Raw genomic sequence first — 20047 nt, 5'->3', positions numbered from 1 at the left:
AATTATTTGATTTATATACATCACTCCTTGAAAATATATCAGCATGTTGGTAACATTGATCAGCAAGGACATTCAAAACAACGGCAACAATATTCACAAAATAAATAAGAACAACATGAAACGTGGACACAAAAAATAACATGTTATATGACTAGGGCCTTTTTATATAATATGATTTAAATGCTTTTATACAAAAGACCGAACATTACAAAACACACTTTATCTCTCAGCACCATATCTGCATGATAATGTTATGTAAGCTTCACAACAGCCATTTCCCTCTGGAACTAAAAAATATCACCCACAAACAATCCTTTGGCACTTTGAGAGACAAAATCTATTCCACTTAACAAACTGCTCGACTGTACTACTATTGTCCTAATACTTGTAAGCTAATTTCCGCTCCAGTTAACAGTGCACCATTTCAGATCTTTGACTTCTAAAACATTGTAAAATGACATCTTTCAACAACCGCACGAGAGATTTTCTCATCCCTCTTCTGAAATTCGTGACAGTTCTAAAGGCTTAAATGATGCTAATGTATGCCCTCCCTCACCGTGTGAAACCTATAAAATTGAGTGTAACAAAGTAAATGTCTTTATCGGTGCTTTAAAATAACAAAACATAGTGTTCCTACAATGGATTCGCGCCGTATATCTGAATTAAGAATAAAAGCTCAAATCACATTTTCTACATAAAAAGTGACTCTGGTCTGCTGAGGAACATTGGCATTAAAAGCTAGAAAGAAACTACCAGAATAAACTTGAATTTTTAAATGATAAAATCTTCCATTTTATCATCATGTAAAACAGACCAAATTTGTATTTTAGCTTGAAAACAGCATATAACACATCTTCTAGACACCTTCCAACTCGAGCATCGTTTTCTTCAATACCTGGTGGATTACACTAATGGACAAAGCAATCTGTCAGTGATATCTTTATCTCACAGCTGTTCCCAGGTCAGTCAGGGCACCCAGTTGAGTGGTCAGCGATACACCACTCATGCAAGCTGCAGGGCCCATGAGCCCCAGGACATCAGTCTCAGAACTATACTTAAGGCTCGAATATCGCCCCCTCCAACCACCTTATCTGTTGCAGAAGTGTAAGATGAATTTATACACGCAGCCGAAAGCACATCTGTGCACCAAGTGCTTGTGTGTCCTTCAGTAGTTTAGTTGTCGCTTTAAGCTCTGGGGCATCATCTAAGCAGTCTACATGTCATGAATCAGTCTGTTTGCAATGAATTGCCTCAAGAAGAATGCACAATGTTTATCAATTACTGAATATAATTGAACATTAACACCACATCAGAGTGATCCTTAACAATTAAATTTATTGGATATGCACATATCCAAATATTTATTGGATTTAACTGTACTTTCATGATGGGAAAGAAAAAACATTTTGAAAGGCCACAAATACTAATCTAATATAGAAAGCTGCAGTTATTACAGAATAAAAAAACTTCATGAATAAACATATTGTGTGGGTGTACTCATACATCTCTTTTTTTTTATTAGTTTTGTTTTCGAACATCTGTTTCTCTGCTCCTGGTGTTTATATTACGCAGACTGAAACATACGTGGGTTTGTGAACAGGACTCAACAGTTGAATCTCTATCAACTCATTTCCATTGCTATAGACAAAGCATTGATAAAGTAAAAGGGTAACCATTTCATAATGCGAGGTATGTCAAACCCAAGAAAGCGGGGTAAGTCAAGCCCGTTTCTAAAAGAAAGGTAACTTATACACAAGAGTCAGGAACCATTGTAACTTACTCTGTGAACCTAACCTGGTCAAAAGCAGGTTTTCTTTGGTAAACCCAGAGTTTCTTTTGATCTCCTCTCCCTTTTTAAAACGCAAGTGGTGTACCTCATTCGTTCATTAATACAGTCATTCATGGCACACATTTTGATCACACAGAGACCAACTAAGTGACTATAAAATGTCATATGTGCTTTTATAGAGGATCCTGTATGTGAAGACTGAGGCTGCATTAATTCATAGGGATGTATTTTGATTTCAGGAGAGGAATTTAGGACCCGAGTGGAATTTTGTCATTTCCCTGTGCATTTTTATTAAAACGGTACTATTTTTCTTTACAGTATCAAAATTCATCATTACATCAATAACATCAGCCAACGTGTATCAGAGCATAGTTTTCTATGGACGATGAGAAAACTAATAAAGTGTATAAGGTGGAGGAAGCTGTATCCCTTATAGTCAAAACCGCTCACAAGCGCTTTCTGCCGCCATGTTGCTTTTTCCTTGGTGCCGTTCCCATGGTGAATCGTAATATCGGAGCTCCATTGATTATGGCTTGTCGTAGTCGTGGTGTACGCCTACCCAGAGATGATAGTACTAACTTAAATGCGCTATTCTGAAACCAAAAACTCGAAGTTTCGCATCTCGGTGTAAATCAACTCAGAGTTCACATTTGAACTCGGTGTTGGTTGAACCTCCTTGTTGAAACGGGCTCTATACCAGGCGCAACACGCAATGACTATCCGTGCTGAACGCGAATGTGACGTGCCATAATCACAGCCAATGAGAATGGTTATGTCTCTCTCTCTCTCGCAATAATGGCGCATTGCATAGAAGAACGTATAAAAATCCAACATACCTGTTTATAACTTCTGTGTTTTCCAAATTCCACATCCTATCCGTTGCTCATCCTGGTTTGATATTGACCTTGGACCAATCAGTAATTGTTTTGTAGGCGGAGCGAATCAGCGCTTCACTGCTGTAACGGAAACCAACGTTGGACAAAAAGTCCAATCGGATAAAAAACATTGCTTTAGTGTGTTTGGACAGGTTATCGTTTTTCTTCATACATTTTTTATCTGTAGGCTAAGATAGAATAACTAGTTTATAACGCATTAAACGCGGAATGAATTAACGATTAAAATGACAAAATCTACACATAATTTATGGCCTACAGTCTACATAAAAAACTTAATGAAGCAGACGATATAGCCAGGATGTTTTAATTGAAAATTGCAGTCAAGATATTTTAATAATAATTGCTCGAAAATGTTGAAGAGGGATTCACCTGTATGCTACTTAGTGGTTATAAAAATAAAAATAATAATAATTATGTTTTTACCAGGCAAGTTGAGAACCCCCAAATCCTTGATTCTATGTGATATATTTGACATTCAAACATGCCTGACAACTTTCACTTGTCTGCAGACAAGGAATGTTATTTTTAGACAGTCTATTATATTATAATATTGTAATTAGAGGCTGACTCAACTAGCCTAATTTAAGACAAAAAAAATGTGAAGCTCAAAACATTAATTTGGTCCTCTGGTGGAATAGTCAAGTCTCTTTCTATTTTTTTCAATCACATGCTTGTTTGGTTTGTTCATATCCTTATATTGTTGGTAATCATATATGCTAGAATGTAACTGTCAATTGTGTCTTCAGTTTTTATAAATAATCTCCTCAGTATAGACACTCATGGTAAAACTTTTGCCCTCATAATGTCAGTCCCACCTCCAGCATGTCAGGTATATATTAATCTGTCACATATGACTTTGAAGGTCACTTAATTACTCTCTAATCAGATGTATTTCAGTGGCTGAATGACAGATGTACACTATTCTTACTGATGCTATTCCATTAGTGGTCTTTGTGACATACTGGTCCCTCCCTCCATTACATGAACCAAATGATTGTCATTGCATGATAACCGCACAGGTGCTTTGTTGCTGTGGCACAGGTGATTCTTGTATGTTTGCAAGAAGAGTAATGATCATCTTGGAATAATTGCTGACAACACAACATCATTTCACTCATAAATGAAATGTATTGTACACTCAAAAACAATGCATGCTGAAATTCAAAACTTTTGAGAATGCAATGTACTTGACAATGTTACACTTACCAAATGTCTTCTATCCACCCTAACCCACACCCCCAGACAGATCTTCCCCTTGTGACCTCAGAAAAAAATGCATTTGATTCATTGTTTGTCTGTACTCACAGATTAGCTGTCTGAAAATAGATATTGAGCTGGGGTTGTGTATTCTAGCACATCTGTTTTGAATAAAGACTTCTCCTGTGGTCTTGCCCTTACTTAGCAAGACTCTCTGGTTGAATCCAAGTCAAATTTTCAGTATGACACCCTGAGGTATCGCTTACTAGACTTTAGTGGTGGGGCGGCAGCTCTGTGTGGCCAGCAGGTCGATATATGAGAGTGTTCCTGCTGGAGCTGGGCACAGGTGAAAGCAGTAGCTTAAGATAATGTGAAGAGTGAGGCTAGTCTTTGTGTCCTCTGCACACAATCTGTGGAGTGAGCATGTGAGAAGGTGGCATGTGTAGTTTAGCTGTTCTATTAGGAAGGTGTAACATGGGAACAGACATTTGCGGGCGATAAAGAGACAGAAAAGATTTGAAAGTGCGCCCAGGCCTGTAAGGAGCCAGTGAGAGAAAACACAAAAGCTTTAGATGGATATCAAACTGAGTTTATTACATCATCAAATCTAATTTAATAGATCACAAAATCACATTTATTGTTAAGTCATAATAAATAAAATATTTAACAATGATTTGCTGTTGATGCTTTATAAAATGTATGGAAAAAGGAAAGAGAAAATCACCCTTTAAATGCAATAGTTTATAAAGGTTTTTTACACATGACCAAAAAAGACTTCTTGCATGCCACGTAATATAGGCTACTGCATTCATATTTAAAGTCCCTGTGAACCGGAAGTTCTGACACATTTCCGAGTGAAAAGGCTGTTGCATTTATTTTGACATGAAACTGGCAGCAGACTGACAGTTAAAGGTGATGAGTTAACGGATGCTCTGGCCAAGCCGTCTAATTTACGTCATTTCAGATGGATAGTCATTTCAGGGCGGAAGTGCATTTTCAGATTTTAACTGAAGATTATGAGGGTACATGAATTCAAAAAAGAAAATGACCTACATTGATAAGCTATTTACTATAAACGCTGCAATATTTCATGAAAAAATAAGAATTGTCATTTTTCATTTCACTGGGACTTTAAAGCAAAGCTGAGTCTTTTTTATACAAAAATATATATTTTGTTAGTTTATTTATTTTATTTTATTTAAAACATGTCCATCATAAAAGCTGCCGATTTTTAATGTAAGCCTATTGCATTCTTAATGCCGGACAGTCACATCAGTGACCTCTAAAACAACAGCCGAGAGCAACACCAAAAACGACGACCAGGTTCGGCTCTCGTCAGTTTACATCTCGCCAGCTAAAATAGCAGTGGTGTTAGGCTATTTCTATTTCAACCGACCAGGACAAAATCCGGTTCAGTTGAGAGCGGCTCTCCGTCGTTTGCCGCGAGTCGACAATCACTGGAAGCGCGCGCAACTTCGTAAGTGAGGGGCTGCCAGCTGCCGCAACGGGTAAGAGCAGGTTGCCATGGCAGCCGCGTTCGGAGGAGAGCTGCAGATTGGCAGGGAAAAGCGTGTCAACAATTGCCCTGTTGCAGCGCGAGAGAGGAGCCGCTTCGTAGACCTGCACTCCTGACGGCCCCGTGCCTCGCGCCTCAGCCACCCCATGCTGTTTAATAATATCCATTCACAGAATGTGATTGATCTTGGACTGTGTGGTAAAGATCAACAGTCAGAGACTTTCCAATTTCTTTCCTCAAAACTCTCCAAACAAACATAACTGCCGCAATTTGCAAACAAAGATGGTTCCCCGCTATACGAACGCTTACACGCACTGACAATTAGAACACATTTTGCAAACCGCGTGTCTTCATCGCGTACGGGGTAAAACTAAAACTGCCCGATTTTTTTATTTTGTCGCCTTCTAATCGAAATTATCTGTCAATTTAAGATGACACTCAAATTGCGCCATGAGCAGCGCATAGCATTGTCTTGGTCCGTGATCGCTCTGCTTGTATTTTCACAATAGCTTTTTCATTGCTCATGTGTTTTGAGTGTTCTGATTTGTCATGAGGTAAAACACCCGTCGTTCATTTTTTTCTTCCTGTCTTTATTTTGTCTTGGGTTCTCTGAGGGCGATGAAACCAAACCTGTCGGTCAATGTAAGCCCATTCACAGATTCAATACACAATTGCTTTGAAAATTGCCAAAAATATTTTTCATGAAACGCTGGCGATAAAACAGCCCGAATGTCCTCGCTATCCTACAATCATTCCGGATTTTTACACCTTATAAACAAAGACCGGGGGGATTTTTCTTTTGTGTGCAGACAAGTGCGACTTATTTGCCATACACCTCGTCTCTTCCTGAATACTCTCGGATGAAGCTGTGAATCAGTCATCGGTCTAATCACGATGGCATTGATTTTCGGGTTCTGGAGCCATATCTGCCCTAATAACCACACAAGTGCAATTGTGGTCTGAGTAAAATAGACTGTTAGTGTTGTTTATTTAAAGCCAAGGCAAAAAAAAAAAAAAAATGTTGTAGCAGCGCACACACACGGGTGAGTAATTAAGGCGGGGAAAGGTGCATATCTTGAGTTACGTGTAGCTGTATTAGATGGACACCTGTTTAAAAACACAAAAATAATCGATAAAACGTGTAGGTGATGAAAGTGTAGGCAGGGTGATCATCAGTGGCGCTTTGTGATGCAGAATTGATCTGAGCCGCAGACCGAGAGGGGCGCAGCGGGGCTGCCGTTTGTTTAGTAAACTCCCATGAATCCAAGTAGATAATTGCTCTGTGAAATTGGTGGCAAGGGCAGCTTGGGTTCCGTGTTCCGCCCACCTAGAGAGGCGAATGAACGTCTGCATCTTTTTATTTTTCTCAGATTGTCAAAAACCATCGCAGCATGACTACGAGAACGGTATTTTGTTTGTTGCATGTAGACAGGGGACTGCACATGGGCTGTGCTAAAAATGGGGCTTCTCTGTTTCTAATTGTTTGGTCTGGGGAAACAGAGATGCTGTTACTGATGACTGTAATTGTTTTAATGACTGTAGGAACGTTACATATTGTTTAGCGGGTCGTTTTCAATGTCTTAACAATTATTCAGGGGTTCATTTTTAGGTTGTTACGTTGTTGGTGTACTTTGATCACGCAGGACTGTAATGGTTTTCCTTTTGAAATTCTTTTTAATAACTTTTTACAAACTGCTCATTTTACCTATTAGACCCAAAGTTTTTTTAACGTGCAATTGAAGATTTTCTGTTTATACTTCCTAGAATCTTCTTTTTTTTTAAAGAATCTTTTACATGCACAGAACTTTCTTCTTGTAGAAAAAGGTTCTTTAGTCGGAAAAAGGTTCTACAGACTATAAAAACGTAAAATAAAATGTTTTAAAGGAAAGAACCCATTTTAGTGTGTAGATCATTCTGCTTTTATTTTTCTCTAGGCATTTGTATTAATTTGACTACTACACGTATGCTATTCAATAAAAACAAGGAATTAATTTGGTTTCACAGTACGTTTAAGTGAGGAAATAAATTTATATGGGCATATATCATATACACAATTTACATTTTGAGGCATGACAATTCCACACATTTACATTTTGATATTTTCTCATCTAAGAAAGACCCTCATCTGTTCTATAATGTATTAGTTGTTTTTGAATGAGACATGTGTTGTTTACTTTCAAAACTGTAGATAATAAAAGACACCCTCAAGATGACATCTCTGGGGGCCTGTAATGTCTGCAGTGAAGCCTTTGGGCGTTGAAAGTGTGCAAGCTTAAACCTCTCATATCACATGAGAAAATGTGCCGTGCCTAGATACAAATTTTTATAAATAAATACATGAGATCTCAAATTAAAATAGCAGCTGCAACATTGATTTTGTGTATATGTGTCTATGGAGACCTTTGTTCAAGGTTTCTTTAAGTTCACACTTCCACAAACACACTCACACTAATCAGATTATTATTACACATCAGCCTAGCTTGTTTTATACCATAGATGGGAACATTTCAACAAACAGAGAAATCTAGTAGCTTTAATGGTCATGCAAAGACCTCTGTCCTCAAAGAATGAATGACAACAGATATGTTTTTATCTTCCAACGTAACAATTTACTGTCACAGTAGATCAGCATGTTTTATCCTCTACAGCAAAAACATTAGCGACAAGAGAATACTGTTTCAACAACAAACAAAATGTCACAAAAACATGTTTGCAAAATGTAAAAAATACACAGGTCTTCAAATGAAAAGCAAAATGTTGCACAAACACAATGCCATGGTATTCATATTTAATTCAAATAAAATTGTCCAAAGAGAGAAAATTTAAACTCATTTTATAAAGGGATGCCACATAACAGTCTTGGTTTTATACAAAGCCTCTGTTTTCTTTTTCTTTCTTCTTTTTGTACTGACAGCAATTTAATCAAACTGTGACTTCATGCCCTACTATTTGCAAATTGTATAGCACCTCTAAAACATAAAGGCAAAACATTTCACAAACAAGTTACATGGACCTTGATTACAACTGTAAACATTCTCAGCATGGGTGAGTAACGCATCACAGGGTGGATTCAGGCTACTGCAGCACACACTGCCAGACATCTAGAGGAAGACAATGACAAATTTAAGACTGTTATTTCTCTTTTCAAATTATGCACATCCTTCTATCCCCCTCCCTTTTTGGCACTAAGAGAAATGGTGACACAGTAACACTAACAGACGCCAGATCATTCATCATAAGGCAAGATAACTGTAATATAGCTAAATTTACCTTTTTTTAAAGAAAAGAAAGAAAAACATATGGCACTAAAAAGATACTGACACAATACTGATAATAGCAAAATCTTTAACATCTGTTAAACTGAAACTAAGATAATTTTATAAGGACTTTATATTCACAACATACAAATATATAAAATGCCTTTTAATTAAAATGATGTAAAATGATAAATTCAAGAATCATCATTAAAAATGGATGAAAGAATGTTCTATAAATTTACTAAATATTTTTTATTATTTTTTATTTCTCTGTCAGAAAGCAGCAAACACTCTCTGATTACCCTAATAGGCACCTTTTTTGCCTGGAGTCTGACCCCATCGGTCTGCATTGTAAATCATCTTTGTTTTTATATTAAGTTTAGATATTTTTATTTGTATATTATTTGCTGGTATATTTGTATTTATAATAAGGCTTGATGACCTGTAGTATTTTCTCTTACACTGAAATGTTGGTCTCTTAATACTTCCGCTTGATAGGCTTTTTACATGATACAACTGAAATTCAAGTTTGGGTCCACAGTGTAGAACACTCTATGCACTCTTAACATCATCACAGTCATGTCTAAATAATAAGTGTGTCTTAATCTTCCCACTTTGTTTCCCTCCCTTCTTCTGGTGTTCTTGAAGTGTGGTCACTTTGAAGGGGGAAACTATTCAATGTGTCACGGGTTTGTGCACAGAGCATTAGAGAGACAGAGTTTGGGTCAATAGGAGGCACCTCGAATGCTCTTATTTCCTCTCGGTCTCAGAATCCCAAACTCATGCGCTTCATAGCTGATTTATATACAATTTGTAACTTGTACACAATTCTACACTTCCTTACTAACTTTGTGCAAAAATGTTAAATCTTCATTTATTCACTGTTTAAAACCCCAATACAAGCATCATTGTTTCTTCAAAAGAAGATCTCTTGGACCTTAAGGAAAACAGGCAGATTTTCTCACAATATCAATACTCCCATTTCCCCCTTATACCTCTTTTAACCTGGGAAAACTCTTGGAGAACGGCTTCTCTATAGCGGCAGTGCCCTGGATGGAGGAGGGGTTAAGGGGACCAGAGTAACATGATGCAGCACTCAACGTGGGGTTAAGTGCTTTGCTCAGGTGCACAACGGCAGTACTATACACTAGGACCCTTCTGTTGCCCATTCATTCTCTTCGATGCCCCACTGGGGAATGAAACCCACAGACCCCCAGTTTGTAGTCGGTAGCCCTGCGTGCTCAGCTAGCTACCTTATATAGACTCGCATGCTCTCTTAAGATCCCAGCATCCTGCCTCCCAATCCATCCTGCGGAATTCCCCCTTGATCTTAGTCAACAATGCCTCACAAATTAGAGTTCTACTAGTTTGTGATCTCATCTCAAGTCCTTGTGGCCAAATCCTTTGGGCCTATCTCCGTAACATCCTCAAACAATCAGACATCTTAACACATCTTTCTGTATACAATCTACTGCAGCCTGGCAGCAGAGATGTTTGCCTTGTCTGTTGAGATGCCAAAGTGTGGTTGCAAGGCACCTTTTTATCAGTATGCAAGAGTGGCCTCCTCAGAAGCCGATGCATTGATGAAATACTCCATGGGCACTGATGACCCACATCTATCTGGTATCTTTGGAATGATGCCAGAACCACCATTTAGAGTATTGTCCATTCATAGTATTTCAACAGGTGTAAGGATGATCATCAAGGGCGGTATTCAAATTTTGCAATCCAATCAATTAGTATCTCCTAAAACTGTAGAGCTGCCTACAGACGAATGTTAACAAAAACAGAGCAGGCACGCGTTTAATTCATTGGCTTGTTTGTTGGAAACATTTATCAAGCTTAAAAATATGTGTAAACAATCAACTAAACCTAAAAACGGAGGAGAATGTTTATTTAATATGCTGACCATGGGTATATCCATGAGGAGATTTTTTTATTAATATTTATTTTTTCATTATTATTATTATTGCAAAAGTGGAGTATAGCCTAACTGTGTTTTTGGCAATTATATTAACGTTTGTATTATTATTTGTTTCACTACAAATATCATGGTTAAACCATATTTTGGTGTAACCATATATTTGCTGTTACTGTACAAAAAGGGTTACGATAGTTTAACCATATTTATCTTAGTAAGGGATGGATTTAAGGTAATGTAATGACAATTGCGTAATTCCCCATACCTGAAGTCATAAATTCCATACAAAAGTCATAAATAAAATATGTAAAACGTGCACTGTTAAACATTATGTTATGTTCTCATTTTTACCGTATTTTTTACTGTACAATATTCAACATCAAATTAAGTGTTTTATGCCGTGGGGGTTTGGCACCTGTTTGTTCCGATTTATTAACATCGGCGTTGTGCATGTATTTGTGTGTTCCACAATTGATGTAAAATATTATGCTTCTGACAAACGCACAAACATTTGCATTGAAGATGATGTCCTATTAACAAAGGAACCAAATTAGTCAAGGCAACATTTTCCTCTCCAGCTAAGTTGGCTGTCTGTCAGCAGAGCCGTGTTCAAGGCGTACTGATAAAAGAGGTGGGCGCAGGGTTGTATGAATGAATCTGTGCGCCATCGCAGACGAATAGTTGTACAGGATCAGAAAGTAATCTTGATATGTTTAACAAGCAGCCCAAAGCGCGGTCTGATAAATAATAAAGGAGCTTTTAGTGGATCCAATTTATGAAACATTAACTGGAGGGGCATAATGGAGTAATTAGTTTTATCTCACGCTGGATGTTATTGGACACTGCCCCGCTGAATGAAAACTTTTATTTTCCGCCCTCTAATTGTAAAGACAACGGAGAGTAATTTTCTGCATCGCGAGAGAAGGGTGGTCTCTCATGCTGCCGGTGATATCTGGATGTTCAGGTACAACACAGTGTTTATGTAGTACTCCCAAAAGTGTATCAAAGTTCGGATCCATGGAAATAAAAGAAATGTCAAACAAAACAAGCATTAGACTGCATAAAATAAAGTATGGACAAGGGAAACAGGTGAGGCTTTGTTTAGGTGGCTGAGGTAGATCAATATCTCGGCTTGCAGGCCAGGAATCTTGCCCGTTTTCCTCTAGCACTCTGGAGATCAGCTTACTGCTTGTAGACAGACTGTCGCCTATACCTCACTGACAGACAACCTGCCTCACCCCAAAAGACGGAATAGGGAAAATATCTGAAAACGCTGGGTAGATCAGTTCGTCACCGTAACTCAGAAATGCACAATAACAGATCGTGATAAAATTATCATAAACATCATCTGTAAACGATGAGCCTTGGTGGCAACGCGTGTTGTTTTGATGGGACTATCTTAATTGCAAAGCACATCATCCTCTGGGCCTCCTCCGCCTCAATGACGAATAACCTGCGTCCTTCAGCTGCAGAAATGACTTACATGTTTGTTGAAAAAATATATAAACATTTGGGTGGCATGTATGTTTCCTTCAGATTTGGTCTTTAAGACATTATTGTGGCGTATAATTAGTGTACACAAGGCTGGACGGAAGTCTAAATAATCTATAGAAGCATCTGTGCTCGATTGGCCGAACTGACAGCCAAAGTCTCTCTCTGCGTCTCTTTATCTCCTTCTCTTTATCTCCTTCCTACTTTTTGTTTACTGTGAACAGGCGATTGCGTTTGTCAGGTGCACACTGTAAACATTTGAAACATGCAGCTGAGCCATTTCTCTCTGATCTGATCTTTATAATTAGGCTTTGATGGATATCACATGTATTCAGACTGAAACAGTCATATTATGTACAAATATTTTTTAGCCTGAATTAAACCAGGTTATTTAGATGGTGCCTCGTGCAGCACACGTTTATTTTATAGACCTATCAGAAAAGTAATTGTTTACAGTGCCAAATTTGTTTCTTTCGAGGATGGAGCCTTCCCATTGCGCATGATCTGCCATTTCACCATTATTGCCCTTCTACCATTCTTCTTGGTGTCTTCGCTTGCTGGTGTCGTTTATTATTGTGTTTTTGTTGTTATTGTCTAACAATTAATTACCCTTTATCTTTACAGCGATATTATATGCAGTTATTCTTAACAATTATTATTTTTAATATTATAAAAAAAACAATACGACATATTCATATTTTATAAAATACCGGTGTTATTGTGGCATAAATATTACGCAAAGCTACACATACACGTTGTTACACTTATACTAATACTGATTCCACAGAAAACTACTTTATATATTTGATAGCTCGCACCGATGTGACACCACAAATAAAAGCTTGTTGTATTAGTCTATCAGTCGTTTGAATGGCGCAAGTGAGAATTCATTACAATCAGCAGTTCTATTTGTAAGCTTATTGGTTCCGTTTCGGACACCCAACCCGCACAGGGAGTTTGCAATCTGATAGTACGGATGCTGTGATTCCACGCATTGTCTCGAAGCTGCTTTTGACAGATAGTCCTTCATAACTGAAGAAGTGATGTCAGGCAAAAGGTTTGGCACCTGTTGGCCACGTTTAGTAACAAACAAAACTGGTGACATTTGTTTACGGAGTTGTCAAATAAAAAATGTTAACTAGTCTTACCTACAAAAAACGATACTATTATTATTATGTTTTCTGTTGGTTAGCCTGAATGAATGTTATTACATCATGCATCACATGTGTTGTTTCCTTCTTGTGACTACATACACCAGACAAAACATATTGGTTTAGCGCATGTCTTCTATGTGTCACCCAATTCTCCATAGTGGCTTTGGGTTTTAGAAGGTTAAACACTTAACATTGAGACTATTTTAATTCACTAGAATAATTTAGAATTCGATTCTAATTGTATTTAGTTCAATATACTGTGGACAGATATTAGAAAGAGAAAGAGATAGGCAGAAAGATAAAAATAAAGAAATTATTTCCCTAAAAGCAGCAATGTCAAAAAGTAAAGTGTATGATATAAAGCGAAATATTTAAGAATAGCTAATGCCCTGGGGTGTTTTAACACTTTTGTTGTACCACAAAATCTATCAAAGCAATTGACAGATAGATAGTCGCTCTAGTAACAGAACATATATTAATATTGTAACTTAAAATGCACTAATATTGAATCAACTATTTTGGCAAAAAAGTATTAATTTACGCATTTTTACGCACGTGGTTTACCTGGGAATCAAACCCATAAACGTGATGTTGCCAGCGCCAGTTAAGTTACAAAGAGAGAGAGAGCAGAAGTATGGAAGAAAAAAGTGGAGAACTCGGGTACGCGCTCAGTTCAAGGGAAGAACAAAACACAACTATACAAAACTAACTAAAAGATTTAATGTTTCACTGAAAACATAAAAATATAAATATACATGTGATTGCACTTTTAGCCTGGAGTAAAAATCCATCTATTCGTGGCTAAAACCGTAAACCAAAACGAGGATACAGACCAGAGAATAATACATAAAATGATGAAAAAGAAGTGATGTTACTATTATCATTATAAGAAGCCTATGTCGTAGCAATCAGCCACACCAATCACACCTTACTGAGTGCTCTTAGGCAAGACAATAACTCGCCACAAGACACCACAAAGGCATATTTTATATTTAACAGATAATTTGTAAAATAATATTTGATCTTTAATCATTTTATTTAAATGTTTATTTAAGGAGGCATGTTACATTATTTTTATATTATTGTCATTTATTTTCATTTCAAATTGCGCGTACCTCTGCTTGTTATAAAAAGCTTGATCGTTGATCATTTCAAATATTTTATGGAAATACATTTAGAGTGCATGAATAAGATGCACATAATTTAGCTGTTCAACAATGCAGTATCGTCACAATGCAAGTTGTTTGAATAACCCGACAGGTCCTTTCGTTTCTCGGCAGTATGGATATTTATACACACACACTCATTAAAACGATTATTCACGATCTGTCGAATGTTTTCTTTTGCAAATATTTTACTACAATATAGACTGGACATATCACAAACTGTTTTTCAGCCTGTTGAGCAAAATAAAATTTATATAACTTTAAAGATTAAAAATAATATAAAATTTTACTACCATCATGTTAAAAGAAGTCCATTTGTTTAGAGACAAACAGGTGTATGATAAAAGACATGTGCATCAATTGTTCCGATTTTTGAAGAAATTATTATGCTTATCATTTTATTAGGCTATTTTATTAATTTATCTATTGAATGTTACTTTATTATTATTATGATGATTATTATTTACTTGTATAATAATAATAATAATAAATGTGCATTTCACATTTCATCTGTGCTTTCTACACAAATTTCCTAATATTAGGAAACTATTAAGTGGTTTAGCGGGAGCAGCATTCTGCATTATCCCTTGTGATTTTTTTCACAGCTTGTAAATGATATTACAGTTCTTCTTGCCACAGGGAAAACTAAGTTTACGACAGGCCATGTGTTTTACAAAGACATTAAGTTAATGTCACTACAGTTCTGCGTCATTCTAGCGCCCTCACTCTGCCTGGCTCATATTACTTTGAGAGAGGAAACGTCCTTTGCATTTTACAAGTATTTTAAGGGTGCAGATTTCGTTGCTTCGTTAAGCTACGTTTGATCATACCGTGTCAACATTTAGTTCCCACAATTACCTCCTTTTTTCCTTATGCACTCATGTCAAAGATGTGACTTATCCGTTACTGAGCGAATGAGCATTAAAGCATTGCATTATATCACTTGACTTCTTCATATAGAACCGTGAAAGCATGTTTGATAAGACAAACCAAACACCAACATAACAATACGCAAAACTGTCTTAGGTGCCAAGGCAGGACTCCAAGATTTGTTTTACATGCACATGTAATGTGCACATAGCCCAAAGCAAAAAATACGCACAAGCTGTCGCATGTAAATGATTCATTACAGATTTAACAATTTGTTGTAAAAGACGATTAGTCTGAGCCCTTGATTATAGAGACCAAATATCTGACACATTGCAATTTCATAAACATTTATATTCATAATTATTTATTTTACAATACCATATGCATTATGTAGCCTAAACAATGTTTTAAACATATTTTTGATGTTTTAATCATAATGTTATTATTTTCTCGCATTTTATTAAATTTACTATTTCGCGTCATGCATTCATTTTATGTAAGCCTATACTGATGTTCTTGATCATTTTCCTAAAAATATACCGTTGGTCTATTTATTCGCACAAGCACCATTGATTCATTTCTTTTGGTATCTTTGGGCTATAGGATGTTGTCCCCAGTTCCCCCCACACTCTCCGCCTCGGGGTTATAACAGAAACCACGCCTTTTGTGTAGCCCGTGACTAAACCCTGCATACAAGATGTTGTCAAAAGACAAAAAGAAAAAATAACTATTATTTCAAGCGCATCGCTTCATTAACTCTGCATAAATGTATGTAAAATACAATACAGGCACTTCGTTTTTAACCGTGGGTCCACAGCGTCGAACCGAGATTGCTTTAATTGAAGATTTCAATTATTAGCGGATTCCAGGCCTTATTTCTGGTGCAGGTAGATGGATTGTTGGACGTTCAAAAACTCACGCTTTAGACCGGAAGCATAAAAGGCAATTAAACAAGCCCAGAACAAATAAATAAAATAAATAAATAAAATATCCTGAAACATCCACCATGCATGCACAACACCCTCTATTAAAATAAATGATTTTATTGTTAGATTGTTAAGAAATATTTTGAATAGAAAAGTAGCTCTTATATCAAATAAAACTTAAATTGAAAATCCACATTTTAAATAAAACACCTAAGGGCGAATAAGACGCTCTTATACTCTATTAAAATCCTCAGACGCATATTTTACATTAAATTTTTGCTTTATTATTTTTCCCTGCATTTCTACTGAAGAGAAAAAAATGTTTCTAAATATGACCTCTGCTCTTTCTCCTTTTGTGTTTTAGTGGCCACCCCGATTAACATTTGAGCGATAACATCTTGGGAGAAGATATTGAGTTCCACCGGTCTATTGTATAAAGCACGGGGGTTATTGCATTACGGAGACACATTTAATACAATGTCTCTTTCAAAAAACGAACAAATCACTGGACTTTACGTGTTGAAAGATAAGTTGATCTGTAGTATTGTAACTAATGATTCTATTGTTGGCCGAAGAGCAAGGGCTGATAGTGATTATCAGGTGTTATTCATCTGTGTGTATGGCCTCTATACGACCAAAAGACGCTCGAAAAAATGTGTTATGTTTTAAAACAAATATTTTGTACACAAAACAACGTAATAAATTAAGCATTGTAACGATTACAGGACTTGGAGGAGTTTCAGGCACAATTGCTTAGGGCCCTAGAATGGAAGATGGGTAGGCCTATAGCATATCATAACTGCATCGTTTGCTTTTTTAAATAAAAAAGTATAAAATAATATTGTTTTTCGTGTGGTTTCGCTCTTCATAATTTCCCCTTTGAAGATCATTTTTAAGTTTGCAACACATTGGAAGGCCGGGGCCTTCAAATATACCCGCAAACTGACGCTTAAATGTTCTATATTCCACGCTATATTCCAATCGATATTGAAAAACAGCCAAATGCTAGCTCTTCAAAAAAGACAAAATGTTCGTAATAAATGTACCTTAACCTATTTTTTTATTTTGTTTGGTTAACAGTTTAAGCGACAAACACGGGCATAAGACCACAAAATCACAACCATGGAATTTAAAGACGACATAAACAATCACTCAATATTTTATGAGGCATTTACTCAACACGGGTTACACGTTCGCAAAGTTAACCTATAATTACAACAGGTATTGACATTTCACTAATTACAAAAAAGAATGTGACCTGCATGGTGGTGACCACATACAGTAAAATATGCAAACACAATCTAAAAGCATTCATTAGGTCAGTCTCCTTCAAAACTGCATGTCTGTATGAACGCTGAAAACAAAAGTATTTTTTATTTTGCTTGATACCCATTCTTTGGTCTACAAAGAAACTGTGTTGTTGTCATTAAAACGCATTGTAGATGCATGTATTCAGTCTGCATTATTAAAAGAACAAAATAACAAGGAGCCACGGATCTGAACGGGTATTGAGCACTTATAGAACATATTTATTGAAAAACGAAAATAAAACTGTGTTAATTTTTGAAAAATCTCACTCCACCAGTGCGTTCATGATACGCGATAATACTGCAAACATGATGACTGGTTGTTGTTTTTGAAATGGTATTAGATATTTGAACATTCAAAATTAGACAAAACTGCAACCACTATTTAAATAAACATTCTAAAGTAATCATACTGCCTCCCAAAAAACCTAAGCTTTTCCCTTTTTTAATCTGGTCACATTGCACATTGCACATTGCTGACAGTGGAATAATAAACCATTTCGCGACACTTGACGTTCGTATACAGAAAGAAATGCATAATAATAATAATAATAATAATAATAATAATACAAAATACCTGGAATTCGGCTTGCAATGTCCTTTCTCCTTAATTTTTTTTCTTTCATTTATATATATTACAGTGTAAATTTGTGTAAAATGTTCACTTACAGTCTGATCCTGTGGATGTTAGTTAGTGTATAAGGGGATTTGATGTTGACCCTTGATTCTGGTGTGTGAAGTAATCAGAAAGTCCGCTTGAAAGTCCGGAGGTGAAACTGGGTAGGGAAGGCCTTAATGAGTCACACTGGAGAGAGGAGACCGTTTGCGGGGAGGAGGAAGAGGCGGCCCGGGAGCTCATGGACGTGGTGCTCTGGGAGGTCATAGATGGGTGAGGGACGTGGGGGAAGAAATAACTGGTCTGGCCCGCGAGCAGGTTCATTGAACAGGGATTCAAAGAGTATGTCCCGGAGCAGGGTACGGAAAGCCCACATGGCACTGAGGCGGCCAAAGCGGCCGCGGTGAGGTGGTGTGTGGCGTAGGGAATGTCTCCATTCACTAGTCTGTCAACACTCAAACCATTGGATGTTGGAAAAGAGTGATTGTTCCCCAAACTGTTTTGAGTCAACATTGTGCTATAGGACATTGGGTGACTAGGGTAAGGCGACGACGTGCCGTTGTAACTTAACGCACTGGTCGCCCTCGGATGGTGAAGCGAGAGGAAAGGCGACATGGGCCAGTATAAAGAGCCAGCTCTATCCATAAATGTCAGTCCCGTGGAGGTAAGCCGTGCGCCCCTTTTAAACGCCAGCTTTGCCCTAGAAGTGGTCGATCTCCGCCGAAGTTTTCCCGTCGTTCCGCCGATGAACACGTCGTCACTAGAGGGGTCAAGCATCCAGTAGTTCCCCTTTCCTGGGTCATCGTAATGCCGGGGCACTTTGACAAAACATTTGTTAAGACTGAGGTTGTGCCTGATGGAATTCTGCCATCCTTGTTTGTTCTCCCGGTAATACGGGAAATTTTTCATAATGAACTCGTAAATGCCGTTAAGAGTTAATCGTTTCTCGGGACTCTGCCGAATGGCCATCATAATCAAAGCGTTATAGCTAAAAGGTGGTTTCTCGTACTTGCCGTTTTTCTTTTCGCCGTCTTTGCCTCCTTCGCCTTCTTTGGAGTCCTTTTTTTCTTCCGGCTTTTCCTTCTCGTCCGTGCATGAAGAGTCGTGGGATGAATTCTCACTTTTAGCGCAAGTGCTCTCCGACTTTTGCTCCTGTGCTTGGGCAGGTAAAGGAGTTTTCTCCTCTTCCTCGTGCACCGCTCTGTGCTGGTGGTGGTGGTGATGGTGGTGGTTGTCGCTTTGGACGGCTTCGGGAACCAGACTGTTTATACTGAACGATGATTTAGGAATCATTTTGACTTCTTTCCTTTCTCCCATATCCAACATCACAAGTAAAATAGAGTAGCAACAACCAGCGACAACGGCAGTAGCAGCAGCAGCAGCACAGTTGGTCTTCAAATCTCTTGCTCTGGCAACTCCTCTTATTAAAAAAACACAACAACTATTTCATGTTTCTTAAAAACACGTCGATATGAGACAGCTATCTACAATTAATTACGGAGCCACAGACACTAAGCTGTAAAAAAACTGGTTGAACCTTTTTAGAGACTGTAGCCAACCACAGCAGCATAAGTATTACCCGCGCAGCCAATCATTGAGCAGTTCTTAGCGCCTGTTCCAGTGCGTAAGGATACACAAGATCCACCAATGCTCATGCCCAGTCAACAATGGCTTTCGTTTCCCCCAGCAAACTCCTACCAAGAAAACAGACCACATAACCTCAATCAATTTTTTTTATAATTGTAGAGTGCTGTTTCAACATATCCATGCGTCCTCAATTTGTTTTCATACCGCAGGGGGAAAACAAAAGGGACTCAAAGGTAGCCTCAAAAAAAAAAAAACAGGTACTACTTCCTGTATCGGCAATTTCTGGCTTTTAATACATACGGCTAGAGCACGTAATACATATACAACAAAACATATACCCACAGCAAGGTGATA

The 20047-nt window shown here is 37.5% G+C and overlaps 1 protein-coding gene across 1 annotated transcript; it reads right to left on the bottom strand.

Moving 5' to 3' along the window:
* Positions 1–4462: 4462 nt before the first annotated feature.
* On the bottom strand, positions 4463–19768 carry foxg1a (forkhead box G1a). Its single transcript, XM_057343799.1, has 2 exons — positions 18160–19768; positions 4463–8499 (listed from the first exon to the last, which is right to left on the bottom strand). The coding sequence occupies exon 1, from the start codon at positions 19430–19432 to the stop codon at positions 18182–18184; it is 1251 nt and encodes a 416-aa protein (XP_057199782.1). The 5' UTR covers positions 19433–19768; the 3' UTR covers positions 4463–8499; positions 18160–18181.
* Between the last annotated feature and the right edge of the window lie 279 nt (positions 19769–20047).

Source organism: Triplophysa rosa, linkage group LG10 (assembly GCF_024868665.1).
Source record: "Triplophysa rosa linkage group LG10, Trosa_1v2, whole genome shotgun sequence".
Classification (NCBI taxonomy): domain Eukaryota; kingdom Metazoa; phylum Chordata; class Actinopteri; order Cypriniformes; family Nemacheilidae; genus Triplophysa; species Triplophysa rosa.
Note: the sequence above shows the minus strand (reverse complement) of the source record. Positions and strands in the feature narration are given on the sequence as shown.

Bases quoted from the DNA above. Each gene is read 5' to 3' on its own strand.
- foxg1a (XM_057343799.1), bottom strand. From the start codon at position 19,432: ATGTTGGATATGGGAGAAAGGAAAGAAGTCAAAATGATTCCTAAATCA.